The 15,000-nt window shown below is 41.1% G+C and overlaps 1 protein-coding gene across 3 annotated transcripts in view; it reads right to left on the bottom strand.

Annotated features, from left to right (window-relative positions):
- The window catches only part of LOC138032544 (ATP-dependent 6-phosphofructokinase, muscle type-like), a 38,633-nt gene that overhangs the window by 4,301 nt on the left and 19,332 nt on the right, over positions 1 to 15,000 (bottom strand). For all 3 annotated transcript variants that reach the window (XM_068880255.1, XM_068880254.1, XM_068880253.1), the window contains 11 exons: positions 14,523 to 14,615; positions 13,814 to 13,939; positions 11,563 to 11,627; positions 10,535 to 10,625; positions 9,478 to 9,624; positions 8,456 to 8,526; positions 5,567 to 5,654; positions 3,348 to 3,500; positions 2,371 to 2,535; positions 1,577 to 1,638; positions 1,014 to 1,125 (listed from right to left, as the gene is read on the bottom strand). In XM_068880255.1, coding sequence (XP_068736356.1) covers positions 1,014 to 1,125; positions 1,577 to 1,638; positions 2,371 to 2,535; positions 3,348 to 3,500; positions 5,567 to 5,654; positions 8,456 to 8,526; positions 9,478 to 9,624; positions 10,535 to 10,625; positions 11,563 to 11,627; positions 13,814 to 13,939; positions 14,523 to 14,615 — 1,173 coding nt within the window. The remainder of the gene's footprint in view (positions 1 to 1,013; positions 1,126 to 1,576; positions 1,639 to 2,370; positions 2,536 to 3,347; positions 3,501 to 5,566; positions 5,655 to 8,455; positions 8,527 to 9,477; positions 9,625 to 10,534; positions 10,626 to 11,562; positions 11,628 to 13,813; positions 13,940 to 14,522; positions 14,616 to 15,000) is intronic.

The raw sequence follows: 15,000 nt of genomic DNA, 5'->3' as shown, positions 1-15,000 counted from the left end.
ATAGAGCCAAATGCAAATTTAATTTAATTCAATAACAAAAGTACGAGATGCACGAGTGATTGGCTTGGAGAGGCCTTTACGCTATCGTTGATTGGTTATACTTCGACACGTGAAAGAGCTGTACGCCATTCTGATTGGCTGTATAGGTTTTTTTCACATGTGAAAATAACGCGCATAGATTTGTAAAAATGAGCTTTATGGAATAAAATTCTCATTTTATGTGTAATAAAAAAAGATGTGGGACAGGGTTGACTCAAGTGAATAATACAAATGGAGACTCCAGGAAATGTGCTCCTGTAACAAAAAAAGCTGAAACTGACAAGGGGCCTTAATGATACCTAAGGATGAGCTTCCAAAATGCTCTTGTGAGGCCAGTGGTTGTAGTTTATTTAAGTGTCTAGTCGTTCTACCGCTGGAGCACTAATTGGGGACATTATAAACTGAAATTAACAACTAACGAAAATCAAGTCAAATTTTTTTTTTTAGGAGAGGGGAAACTGGAGTACCTGGAGAAATCCTCTCGTTGCAGAGTAGAGAACCAACAAACTCAACCCACATATGATGCCGAGTCTGGGAATCGAACCCGGGCCACATTGGTGGGAGGCCTGTGCTCTCACCACTGCACGAACCCTGTGCCCCGGTGTGTCTTTCGAAGAGGCTTTTCAATGTAGTAATGAAGCGAATGAAAAAATATATGATATGAAAAGGACAAGGAACTATGGAAATGGAGAAACTGCAGAAGCCTGAATAATGTTCTTCCCAACAACATCTCCCTGCTGTCGTTTCCTTTCTCGATTTCTTTTCACCCATTCCCAAGCGAATGAGACTGAAGACAACTCCACGGAGGAGTGGGGTTTGAACCCTTTGGGGGGATAGGCAGGTTGATAACGGAGTCCTTTTTGATGAAAGCTACAAAGTTAAACCTATTACAACTTCACTACACTGCGAGCTCGGATAAGGACTATAAACCGAAGGCTCGTAGCTCAGCAGAACCTGATCGCGGGCGCACGTACCTGCTGCACGTGACCCAGCACGTTGGTTCTGACGGTAAAAAGTCCCGAGCCTTCCTCTCGATACAGCGCAGCGATAAAATCAGTGGTGTAGTTTTCACTGCATTTCTCATTTCTGCGAAAAGAAGTAATCATTATAACTTCAAAAGCACTGTGTATCTTGTCATCATGTGTTGTGACAAAGTTTTGGCCAGTTTCAAAATGTTACGGAGAACGCACTACCTTGCTTACCACTTATATCGAGAATGAGGAAAATAGAGGTGAAATTTTGCCAAATACATCTGCCATTTTTGCCATTGCCTGCATTTCTCGAAATTCAAGATGGCCACGACGGATATACAGAGCGTGTGACTACTAAAATACGCCTGTACTGCACGTTACTCCAACCTTAGAAATTTCACTTACTGATCATTTGACTTCGCCCCGATCCAAAATCTTTATAATTTCATTTACACGTGTACTCTTTTCAACCTCAAAATTTCTTTTTGCAGGCAAAGTTATCATTGTTTCAATTGAATATCGAGGGTTTCTATAAAACTTGACCCGGGCAAAATCACTTTCCCTACCTTATTACCAGACCTCTTCTTACAGAACCTCTCATCTTGTTAATTAAATGCTCGATGTTTGTCTGTTTGAAGTAAAAGTGTACAAATATTAGTCAACGACGTATCCAGTTTTGTGTAATCATGAAAAAATACAAACTTAATTATTTCCAAATTTCTCACTGATTTTTGAAGGAAGGGAAAGACGCCAATAGGATAAAATTTGTAGAGACTTGCTCATTCTACGCGAAACCTCAAGAAGAAAACTTAGATTAAGGTATACACAGTTAGTTGCCGAAACCAGAGGCTTTTATGGCATATATGGCTCATATGTAGAGTGTTACTCTTGCCTGAAACATTTCTTGAAATTTAGTGGAAAGATATCATTGCTTTTTGCATGAAGTGTCCATGTATTGTAAATTTATAACCATGTCTTCAAGGTAAGGTGCGTGAATCCAGATTCAAAAATAGACCCTAACTTTTTTCAAATCACAATCAGCCTTTTCATCCTTTCCATCCGATAAGACAACTTGTTAGCCTTGTACGTCGTTGGCCACTGTGCACACAGATCATCGAACACTTAAAATTTTCCTTTGTCGTTGTTCAAATACTTTTCTCTGAAATCGTCTCCCCACTGTGCATATGAAGAGTTGTTCAAATTTAAAACAATGACGAGAAACCACACTACCTCATTATCTTTCAGAAGTTTTCGGGTTTTCAATGGTTGAAAGAAGGATCTTAGCATTTTACTGGAAAACCAAAATCTCAACAGAGTCGCATGTGTATTTGAGCGGCTATAACGACTTCCATACACACACCTTCAAATAATCAAGTGTCAGTTTCTCTTCAAACACATACGCAGCGTCCGCGCCTCCTGCCAGGGCACTCATCGTTGCTAAGTAACCACAATAGCCTCCCATACACTCAACCACAAATATTCGCTTAGTAGCACTGCTAGCTGACTGCTTGATTCGATCACACATCTGCATAAAACCAAGGGAAAAAAATAAAAATCAATCGACTGCCGCGATTCCGTAACATGCCAATTTCTTCTCTTCACTGTTAAGTTTCATTATCGCCGTCGTGAAGGTAAGAGAAAACAGTAGATCCGTCATCAGCTCTTTTTGTTCGTTCATCAGCAGTTGGAAATTTCATCAAAGTTGTCTGTATCTTCAGCGTTTGGTTGCAACGGCAACGTCTATAAAAACTGTACCCCAAGCTTAAAATTAGCGCCATCCTACGAAATTACAGAAATTTTCCACCCCGTTCACGTTGCACAATTAGCCTTATTGGAAGAAGGCGAAAGACTAAGCCCTAATTCCTCGCGATAGGTATAGGTATCCCATTTGGGTGGACAGACCCGCCAAAACAGACTTGGCGGCGAGTGTCTTGATCTGTGCACCAAACTAGATTCCCAGAGCCCGCGTAAAGAACTATCGCTTTGTCTCCCGATGTTTTCCGAGAAGACCAATATGGTGAAGAGTCCGATGAATGCAAACACTAGATTATAGTGCGAACGCAGGTATAATGAGTGAGGATCGATAATGAAATATTTACTACTGAGTGCTTTCGTCGTCGTTTCAGCGTACCGCGTACAGGGCTTGAAATAATTTCCCGGCTGGCGCCGGTCAAGTTGTCCGGTCAAATCCTTTTTAGCTCGGACAAGACACGATTTTGTCCTAGCAAATATGCATTACATCATAACTCTTAAGAAATTGGGTAGGCTAGAAAGGACAAGTGGGTGCAAAATGACAGAATAGGGGATTGGAAAGGTCAATGTGTCGATACAGCTTACCTCTGTGATGACATTAAGCGCAGTGTCTGTGCCAAGACTCAGGTCTGTACCAGGAACATTGTTACTAATTGTAGCTGGAATAATCAACATGGGAATGCGAAATGCTGGAAACTGCTCGCGTGCTTCGGCCAATTGCAACAGACTGTGATAAGCCTAAGCAAGAAAACACAATCCAAGTTAAGACGTACATCATCGTAGTGATACACATTATTTGACCAGTAACGAAAGGAAACCTTGAAAAAGCCAAGCTTGCTGCCATGCTGCTCCCTATAATGGACTATAAGGGGAGGCTCCGACCGAAAGGGTACCTTTTTCTCACTTCAGGTATATGAAAGGGCAGGCATTTCACGAGACGAAGTATTTGAAGGGTAGGGAACCTTTCATTTGCGAGCTTAAGCACGCGCGTTTTTGAGACGCGGACGGCAACCGGAAGAGAAAATTTCGCGTGCCAGGACAGTGGTGTCTCCTCGATTTTTATACTAATCATCTCTAATGGAGAAAAGCTACTTAGCGATGTAAATGTGGCTTTGTAAAGACAAGTTAAGAGGGAAAGCAACTCACTTCCGGTTGCCGTCCGCCTCTCAAAAACGTCGCGTGCTTATGCTCCCTATTAAAATTTTTCGAACCCACATACCTTGTGAATGTCCTGTTTAATTTATTGAACGCTACATGAAAATGACAATGGAAGGCATACGAAAGGGGTACCTTTTCTGTCAAAAATGGTTTATAAAAGGGTAAGGGGTCGGAAATCGCGGCGGAGCCTCTCTGTATTATTTTTTTAGTACCAAAGAGTGAAATGAGTTGCAATGCTTGTAAAAACAACGCCTCGCGACACAACGCATTCATTATGGGTTGGTGAAGCCTCCAAAAATGTCATAATATTCAACAATAAGGTTACGCCTCTTATTCAATAGCTGTGCATTTCAGTGTTGCACGCGGAATCCTTTCTTCATCAGCATTGTTCTTTCGATTTCCACGCGTCTGCGATCCAAGCCAAAGAATTACAAAATCCCACACTTGTGCCAATCTCCAAAACCTTCTGGAGGCGACAATAGCTTCTTTTGTTTTTACCACAAACATGGCCCTGGTCGCGTAACCAGAGTGCTCTGTGCCTACAGAAATTTGTTGTTACGTCGTTGAAAATCAAGAAAAGGGTTTTTTGTGGACTCTTGAACTGACAAATACTATGATAAAAGTACATTTACTCCAGCAGTCCGCTGGCTCAAATTCTCTCTCTATCTTCCTAAATCGTCCCTCTTTCAAGGTAAGATAGCAGAGCGAGAGATATTGCAGTTTTAGTTCTAAGCACGGTGAAACATTAAAGTACTACTATGACCAAAAAATCAAATTTCTTTTTTCGTTGGATTTCAAAACTGTGTTAACTAAACAGTAAGTGACCCAAGTTTTAAGCCTTGATTTAAAAAAGATACCTGTTTATTTTAACTGGAATTTTCCTATTTAATGGTCCGCCATTACCAACTTTAAAATCTTGAGAGAGCTGGATCGAGGAGAAAATGACGTCAAAGACTCAATAGTTTAAGAATGCAATGCGATATAATAAGCTGCGTTTACACGCTGAAATTTTGAGCTAGTGAGTCAATGATGTCACTTTTTCTTAGATCCAACCCTCTGAGGTCCAATCGGTCAGTTCGGAACGTAAGTAATGGCGGACCGTGAAGACCAAAACTTACACTCAAAGTAAACAGCCTTTGGATAAAAATCAAAGCTCAATTTCTTGCCAGTAAAGCGATTTAGACCGCGCACCGGTGGCTCAGTTGGTTGAGCACGGGCTGTCACGCGGGAGGTCGTGAGTTCAACTCCGGCCGGACCAACACTCAGGGTCTTTAAATAACTGAGGAGAAAGTGCTGCCTTTGTAATTACATCTGCAAATGGTTAGACTCTCTAGTCTTCTCGGATAAGGACGATAAGCCGGAGGTCCCGTCTCACAACCCTTCAATGTTCATAATCCTGTGGGACGTAAAAGAACCCGCACACTTGTCGTAAAGAGTAGGGCATGTAGTTCCCGGTGTTGTGGTCTGTCTTCTGTGATGTATCATGGTTGGGAGGGTAAATGCTCGGAGATATTAGCTACACCAAGCTACTCTACAAATCCGAGGGTAAATAAAGATATATGATATGATATGATATGATGGAAAAACAGGAAGTGATGTTTTTATCATAGTAGCACTTTACTGAAATGATTGTGAACATGTCTCACCTCAAAGCCTCCCACAACAAGCAACCCCTGGATGCCATGCTTTGAGAACTGATCTGCAACCTTCGGCAAGTCCTTTGACGGCAACGTCCTGGAAGACACCGGCACAAATGCATGTGTTATCATCATACGCAATCTGGCTCGTGTGAGACAAGTCGGGCTCCTTTTTGGGTCTAAAACCTTAACCTCTTCTCGTACACCAATTTACAAGGGCACGTACAATCGCGGAAGTTGCGTCAATATTCGGTCGATAATATCATGCGTAAGTTAATTCTGATACTCACAAATGTAACACTGTTAACAACCCAAGGAAAAGATCACATATTTACTTTACAATGCATATTCAAGTAACCTAAAAATATTCCGTTGGTAACCGTAACCCCTTTTTTTGCCAAAAAGCAACAGGTCGATAGGGCAAATATTTTTTCAAGGAAAGCTTACTGCCAGAAAACCATGAGTTCTGGCGGATTGAAGGTTATCCCTTGCACTTTTTCTTGAGCATCGCCAAAGAAATCCATCTCCCGATGCACTTTGTCTTTGCCAACTGACTGGGTTTCCATACGGGTTTTGGACATTTCACGGACAACGAAAGTAAATTGTGTTCTTTGCGGCAATATATGCACCGCTTGGGATCGGCTATACTGATGCAGAGACAATTTCCAAATGTTCAAATCTCCCTTTGCTGATGTTATTAGTTCGGTTAGCCATCTTAATCACTACGAAGACACTACTTTGCTTCAAAAGAAGGGAAACATGAAACGATTTTAATTGCAATGAACTCGTGTATCAAAGTTTGCCATGAAGGATGCACCAATCAGACTGGAAGCGTGGTACACTCTTCCGTGCAATGAACTTCTAAGTGTGAAAACTGAGCAGGTCACTTTTTCCATACTTCAATGTAAATGTATACCTGAAGGAAATACCGTGTTTAAATAAAGTTACCACCACCATAAATTCAAAGACAACAGAGAGATTTAGCATCGTGTAACGTGAAACGGCAAACGGAAAACGGCAAACGGAAAACGGCAAACGGAAAACGACAAACGGAAAACGGCAAACGGAAAACGGCAAACGGAAAACGGCAAACGGAAAACGGCAAACGGAAAACGACAGGCTACTTGTTATAAAAACACTCTCTCTTTAAAAAAGTTTCTTGATACCTGATTCTCGGCAAAATGAAAATTTTAATCTGACATTTACCGTTTGCCGTAAACGCGAAGGTAAATCCCTTTGTGGTCTAAATTTGAAAACGCTGGCCTAATGGTTGGTTTCTGGTAATTTTAACAATGATTGAATTATCCCGCACCGGACATGAGATGGTAAAAAGCCAACAGCGCGCGTAGCGCCAAGTTGGCTATATCCAATCGCATATGAACTCAGAAGTGACCAGCTCCCAACGTCAGTGGCTTCATAGCTCAGTTGGTGAGAGCATTGCACCGGTATCGCGAGGTCGAGTCCTGAAAATTTTTCAGGCTTCTAGACGCAATAGAAATTTGCGCTCATCACTGCCAGACAACATGGTTTCATTTGAGAATGGAATAATGTTCCTTAAGTTTTCACAAACTCTGAGCATTTGGCTGCATGGAAATTTCGCTTCCGACAATAGAAATCCAAAAATGCTTAATTGATCACTCCCAAACATGGGCTTTTCACGGCCAATGCCGGAAACACAATCAATGCAAAACGACAGAACAAAACAACAACTGTTAAGGCCTGGTTTTCACAAGAAACGCAAGCATAAGCACAAAGCAACACACACAAACGCATTTGATTGGTGTTAATTAGTGTCTATTGTTGTAACAAAAGGCTCTAGTGAACAACAGGCTGCTGAGTTTGCGTATGCTGCTCGCGCGTATGCTTGCGTCGCTACAAATTTCCCTTTCGTAAAACGGTCGTTGCCATTTCTCAGAACGGTCGTTGCCATTTGAAACGGTCGATGCCATTTATAACGGTCGACTTCACACTTCACTTCAAAGAAAATTAAAAGAAACAAACTAAGAAAAAATATTAGCAAAAGTTAAGCCAAAAAGGGAAAAAAAACATTTATAAAAGAAAAACTGGAGGAAGAAAAGAGTCCGACAATTTCAAGACTCGAACTCGGGTTCTTAGCCCTCACCCTAAACAGAACCCTAACCCGAACCCTAACTCATATGACCAGCGAGACACAATTCCCAGTAACCGCAACCTTTTGAGTTCTTAGACCTAATGAGTGTAATTCAGAGCTAAAAAATGGCATCGACCGTTTCAAATGGCAACGACCGTTCTGAGAAATGGCAACGACCGTTTGCGAAAGGGAAATAAGCTGCGTCGCTAGTGAAACCAGGCTTAAGAATCCCAACCGGTCGGAGGTAATCCATTTGGCTATTTACAGGTGCAGCTGAGAGGTTGAACCAGGGACTAAAAGTAAAAAGTCTGTTTACTAGCCACGTGGCCCAAGTGAACCAGAGACTACCAGGATCAAATTTAAGGTGTGAGCAGAACGGGTCTTGAACCGGAGACTCCAGGGGCCCGTTTCTCGAAAGTCCCGAAAACTTTTCGGGCCCGAAAAGCCATTTGTGAAATTGCCAACCGCTTGTTTTGGAAAGCCGATCTTTTAACATGTATTTAAGGCAACAAAAAGAAAAATAACTCTTAAGTTTGACGAATTCAATCCTCTCCTTTCTTGAGATACAAAGGGAATTGGGACACCCGAAAACGTCCCGTAAAGTTTCGGGACTTTTGAGAAACGGTCCCCAGGGGACAATGCAAGCGCCCCAACCACTTTCTCTATTCAGTTCAGCTCGACAACACGTGACATGATTATAGGGTAAAGGATACCTGAGATTTACTGAGCCAATCAGGACGCTAGAAACGAAAATGCCAAGGTTGAAAATACAATCAATTCTTTTGTACCTTGTTGTGCCCAACTTTGAGCCTCCCATCCCGACCCAGGCATCTACATGCAACCATCCCAGAAGTTCAACCTGTGCAACAAATTAAAAAAAGACTTGTTTCAGTTAAATCGCTTATTTTATCTCAACAAAAATGGCAAACCTCTCAGAGAGGGCACTTTTTGACTGAGTAACGTTAAATTCATTACAGAAGCTGACAACGTAATGAACCCACAAAGGCACCACACAGATGCAAACAGCCAAGAATGCTACACACAGGAAAACGACTAAGCGGTTTTAGTTTTGAGTGTGATTGGTTCAAATGGTGGACTGCGATTTCTTTTATCCAATCACGAAGTGGTGTCGTATCAATCCAAAGCGATTACGAAATGACATTTAACCTTTCAAATACAAAAAGAAGAAAATGGCTAGGCCGAGAATTGATATAAAAGTAGAAAACAAGTTTTGACTTAATTACATGATAGCTGAACCTACAATATTTCGGTTCCAATACAGAGTCATAGTTAAAAATATTGCGCAAGCCTTTGGTCGTTTCTAAACCAACATTGGAATAGGGAGAGGGGAAAAGTATGGAGAATTAATCTTTCATCACACAAACAAATTAGGGAATGAGCATTTTTATAGTGGTGTTTCACTTTTTCCCAACAAGTCTTGTCCAATTTTGTAGGTAGTAAAAGAAACAGGTCTAATTCCCTTGATGTAGAAAGCTCACCATCGCGGTATTAAAAAATAATAATGATGAAAACCATATTTAGTCTTCATCCATATGACGGCCCAACAGGTAACCTGTTTGTTCAATTGCAACCGACACTGACCATCCAATGAGTTAACAATAAATCATATCCAATATGAGCAAATCCATGCAGCCAACTGTAGACGCGGGAAAAGAAGAGCGAGCCAATCACAATTGGTTTTGTTATTTTCGATTGGATGAGAATCACGTGCGAAATTCACTTAGCCAATCACCAAGCGTGACAGAACAAACTTTCCACCCCTCTGAAATGCATCTGAAATCTGACTTACCTTGTCCTGTAGCAATCCATCAATCCCGTCCCGAATCCCGAGGACTGAGTGGCCTTCATATAGAGCGGAGCGAACAAATGCACGCACTGCCGTACTCATACCACCCGCAGGGGCACCAATGTTGATCACAGCTAAGGTGTTGCCAGACTAAGATCATCACACAAAAGTAAGTTAAAAGTTAGGCATAATTAGTACCAGGAAAGTAGTAGCAGGTGTCCAGCTTACGAACTTACTAGTTATCCTGTGGAAATAAGAAGCAATCTTAATGAATGATACAATCTAAATACAGAAAAAAATCGAATGACAAAAAAAATAATAATTTACTTGTTTCTTCACATTTTTCTTTATTCTATCAATTCACACGAAGCCTTGATTTTCTTTCCTCCTTTACAGAAAATGGAGAGTCGTCTTTTCGACTTGAAACTAAAGAGTCGTCAAATTCAGAGCACAAATATTGGCCTGCATTTAAATTGATTTGGTTCTTAAAAAAAATGATGCCCTGGCTGTCATTCAACATGGAACAACATATTCGGCAACAAAATGTTGGCCTCCTTGGTGGAAGGTTAAGCCACGAGTTCATCTTTGCGCAAAGTCTCCGTTCCACGGACAAATTTGGGGACGTAAAGGTCTTTTTAAACACGTATTTTGATAAATGCCGTGCTTTTGACTTTCCTAATTCGATGAAATAATTCGTAAACGAGTAGAAAACACGTCATTTCTTGAAAGGCCGCCCCAACACATTCACGAAGAGATACCACAGTTATAGACCCAGTTTCGGATTTCGAGTTTCTTTCGGTCGCGAAATCTGGCAAATCTCGGATCACAAATCCTTTTTTGGATTTGCCGCTTTGACGGCAAATTTGCCATGTTTGAGGAGAACAGAATCTTTTTGGGAAATTGACACACTTTAAATGCGAATTTCCTCTTCCATTTTAGTAAACCTATAATGCCGCTGAGTGATAAAGGCAACTGTGAGATAGCAACATCCTACACTCCTAAAAAACCACAATGAGAACCCAGATACTGAAATGGGAGAGAGATGTCAAAATTGGCATACTTCGCACTTGCCGGAAATGTTACACTGGCTGGATGATGGAGGTTCAACTTTCCTCAGCACCTTGAAGATTTCAATGTTACTCTTGAAGGTCCTAAAAGAGGATAACACATTTCTCTTTAATTAACCCTTCCATTCCCAAGATCAAAATGTTCATTCTCCTAACTAGTACCATAGGTTTCTTTGTTGGGTAGTCATGAGAATTTGGTGTTATATCAAGATGACACCTCTTCAGCTGATAATTATCTTCATGCTCAAAACCTGTCTGACTGACGTTTTCATTGAAATTGTGAGGAGAATTTACATGTGGTCACTCCTGAGAGTGAAAGGCTGAACAATTTACAATTGCGCCTGTCGTCCTCGTTGATTGCGACGGTCATAATCTACCCCTTGCACGCATTTTTTTTCGAGTTTGTTAGCAAACCTGCGTTCCCAACTGTTACAAAATCTAAGCGAGGATTGCCGCATTCATTTTCCACATAAGGTCAAACGAAGGTAAAATGGCAAGTGACCACGATTCAATCAACCAAAGAGAATTAAAGGAACTTTATAGGAAAGGAACTTTATTTAAGTGTCTAATCTTCTAGCGCCGTAGAGCACTAATCGGGGACACTGTAAATTGAAATTAACAAGTTAACGCAAATCAAATCAACTTATGGTTTTTGGGGAGAGGGGAAACCGGAGTACCCGGAGAAAACCTCTCGGTGCAGAGTAGAGAACCAACAAACTCAACCTAAATATGACGCCGAGTCTGGGATACCAATCAAACGAACCTAACGAACTAATCAAAAGGTGAGGCAAATTATATATGAATCCTGCGCTAAGCGGGGAAAATATGTACGAGCTTATTGGCTGAGAAAGTGGCGTGAGACTTGTAACTGAGCCAATCACCAATGGATATTTTGCGAAACGAAAGTAATCGACTGAAAAGCAATCGTTACTCTCATGTGGAGGTATTAATTAAAAGAAAACAACAACAACAATTGACGTTCCCGGCAAGAGTGTGAATAAAAAGCTATTAAATGCCGTACCTTCCCCTGAGCTGAACGACTTTTTCGAAGTCTTTTTTCTTTGTAGCCTCTTTCACCTCAAGGGTCTAAGATAAAACAAGACGCTCATTCAATTCAGAAGGTGTGCGAGCGCGCATTCAAATCTCCTATAGAAAGCTGGCATACATTACCTAAAGACTTCGTATACATAGTTCAATACATTATTTCTTTCCAAAAATGATAACAGTTTAAAACTGATCTCGGGACAATTAATGCGCGGTTTCTTCAGCGTGTTTTCGGATCGGCGACTGCTGTCTAGGCCCAGCATCGTTTGCTCAAACCTGGAAACGATGTCTGTTATTATTTCCCCTACGTAATCTAAAGCCCGGTTTACACTACAGACAATTTTCGGCACGGCTCGTGTGAAATTGGCACGGGTGCCTAACAAGAGCTCGGCAAACTTTGTTTACACTACCCCATTTTTACGGTATCAAAAATACCGTGCCAAAATTTTTGGGCCCGGGTAAGTTCTCTTGTAGACATGCGCAGTTCAATTATAATCAAGAACGTCCGCGTGATTTTGGTGGAGAATGAGCAGCCATCTTGAAATATACACACAAAAAAACCGCTAGCCTATATGAATTAAGGCTCAAATTTGGCCCTTTAAAGTGTTTACACTACTTGCTCTATCCGAACCGTCCCTATTTTTTCAGCACCCGTACCATTTTTACCCGTGCTCGGACTACCTCGCCGAAGGTCTCAGCACGGGTACGAATTTTGGTTCGGCACGGATGAAATTTGGTGCTGAGAGGTTGTTTACACTCCAAATTTTATCCGAGCCGAACCTTTTTTTTGGGACCCGTGCCAATTTCACCCGAGCCGTGCCAAAAAATTTCTGTAGTGTAAACCGGGCTTAAAGGGGCTAGGTCACGCAAATTTAGGCAATTTCAGGACTGATCGAATGGTCATAGAATTAACTAAAATAACAAAATAACTGTTCAAAACTATAGAAGAACTCTAACAAAACACAGGGAACCGAAGAAGGGACATGGATGGACAAAACTGGAGAGGATTAAAATGGATTGAATTTGGGTAAATTTGAAAAACGTCGGCCCACCTTTTTTCAAATTTATATCAGTCTATATCAAAATTTCATTTACAAAGCTGGAAAATCATTCTCAGTTGTTATGTGGCCGTGATTTTGCAAATGAAAGACTCTTGCTCAGCCAATTTGACGTTTAGAGCTCATTAATGACAAAATTAAATAAAATTACCAAAAATAGCGTGACCTAGCCCCTTTAAAGCAGCGATCTTGAATTTCAAATAAAATTCATTGTCCCCAGAAGAAGAACCAAACCATAAAATTCGAAAATTTGGGAGACTTGTTAAGTTTTTATAGTAGATCAGTTTCACCCTCTTACTTCTACACATTTCTATTACATACATTTTATTTTCATCGATATTAATACAGGGTATCTCATTTAGCTAAACGCTTGGTTAAACAAATCCCAGCAGACATAAATTGTTTCATATTCAGTACTTATTTGGTCTCTCCCCGCTTCAACATCAATAGACCATATTCGTATTCTCAGTATTGGACTGCAAACTAGCTTGCAATGGAGGCTAATGCGGGGGAAGATATTTAACAATATTTGCATTTGAAAAGATGATTTGCCTCCACTATATTCTAGTTCCAATCCAATACTGAGAATACGAATATGGTCTAAAACCTAATGCTAAAGCTTCACCGTAAACGGTCATTCCTCAACCTGGGCCTCATTCCTCTACCTGGGCCCTCCACATTTATACTTTGGGGCGGGGGAGAGGGGGGTGGGGAAGCTGTAGTGTCAACTATTGCTAGTTTAGGTAACTATTGCGTTAAGCGTTCGGTTATATACTCGATATATGTAGTTTGATTTAACCTCCCCCTCCCCTTACTCTAGCACAAAAACCGGCCTGGCACACCACTCTTTAACATAGTCCACGGGGAGGTAGGTTTCTTTGGTGTCAAAAGAACCGACAGAGGGCTTCAGAGGCACCCATCCAAGAGAATATAGGAATTCCGAGCACATCTATGGTAGTGTACACGGTACCTTAATCATTCATACCGTGCCACCATTTGAGAGTGCGGTGTTAACTTTGCGCGCTTGTAAAAAGGAGCTAAGCACGGTATGAATCGCCCAAGACTTCTGGCTTTCTCAGGTAAGTACGGTAAAGATTTGGTACTTATAAATTTGTATACAGGGTGACATTAAAAATTATCTTACTTTACCAAATAACAAACAAACGATACCTTTTCCACACATTCCATCAAGGGTCTCTTTATTATCCTATTTCCGTCAAGACAGACAACACAGGGTGCAGTGTCGGCTTTGGCATCGAGAACAGCAAGGGCTGCCTCAGCTCCCATGCGACATGACTAAAACAGGACATACAACAACTCAGCGATTCAGTTTCTCTCCGTGCATTCCAGAATGCAAGAAGCACAGTGCAAGGCGTCGGCAAGATGATCGATCAGCAGACTGTCACCAGCAGTAATTTAGTGTTCCACGTGAGCGTGCGCTCGTGAGAATGAACGCTGACCACAAGTAGTAGTAAGGAAAATTGCTTACATTTCGTTTCATGAACATACGAGTTTGCTCAAAGAAGGCATCTTTTCATTTACAAATTGACTTCAAAAGGAAACAGAACTAGTTAAACTTAGCCAAATGTGAAATTTTAAGCCTTATGACTTTGATAACGAACGAGTCATTAGCCATCAAAAACTGATTAGTTCATGGGCGGAAAAAGCCCTACTAAACCCATACATTATTAAGCATCGTTGCTTAGAGCTTATCGCGTTCAAATGTTCGGAGCTAGCTCATTATGCGACGAACTTTCAATATTCAATACTTTATTCTCAACTGACTGATAAGAAAACGATAACCTTGTGCTAATGAATGACGTAAAACTTGTAAACAAAGATTCCCCTACATAAACAATGATAGCAGTACAAGACCCACCAAAATTCTGTCGAACGCCGAAGGAGCTCCACCCCTTTGCACGTGTCCAAGAATGGTAACCCTCGTGTCGTGTTGAAGTCTGGATTTGATTAGCTAATGAAGAAAGAACTGCAGGAGTTATCTTATTGCTACGTCAGCGCAATGTGAGCTTAATGTGCTCTGAGGACTGGTTTTACTGGTAACGGAATCTCAACGTCGTTTTTTATTAGGATCAACCATTTCAAACGCCATGGGTTTAGCTTAGTGTCTTCTGCACGCGGCATTTGCCGTGGGAAAAGCTAAAGTTCTCGAAGTTCGAAGTTTTTCAACAGAACCATTTACGATTTTTCACTCAGCTTGTGTTGGTTGAAACGTGTTATTATAAAACTTCAGCTTTGGTCATGCTGATGGTTAATAAAGCCCACGAAAACCCATCAACAGTTTTAACCAAGGCCGGAGTTGGTTAAAAAATTGATAAAACACAAACCGTTTGCTTTTA

This window comes from Montipora capricornis, chromosome 14 (genome assembly GCF_036669925.1).
Source record: "Montipora capricornis isolate CH-2021 chromosome 14, ASM3666992v2, whole genome shotgun sequence".
NCBI classification, from domain to species: domain Eukaryota; kingdom Metazoa; phylum Cnidaria; class Anthozoa; order Scleractinia; family Acroporidae; genus Montipora; species Montipora capricornis.
This window is presented reverse-complemented; position numbering and strand designations above follow the sequence as displayed.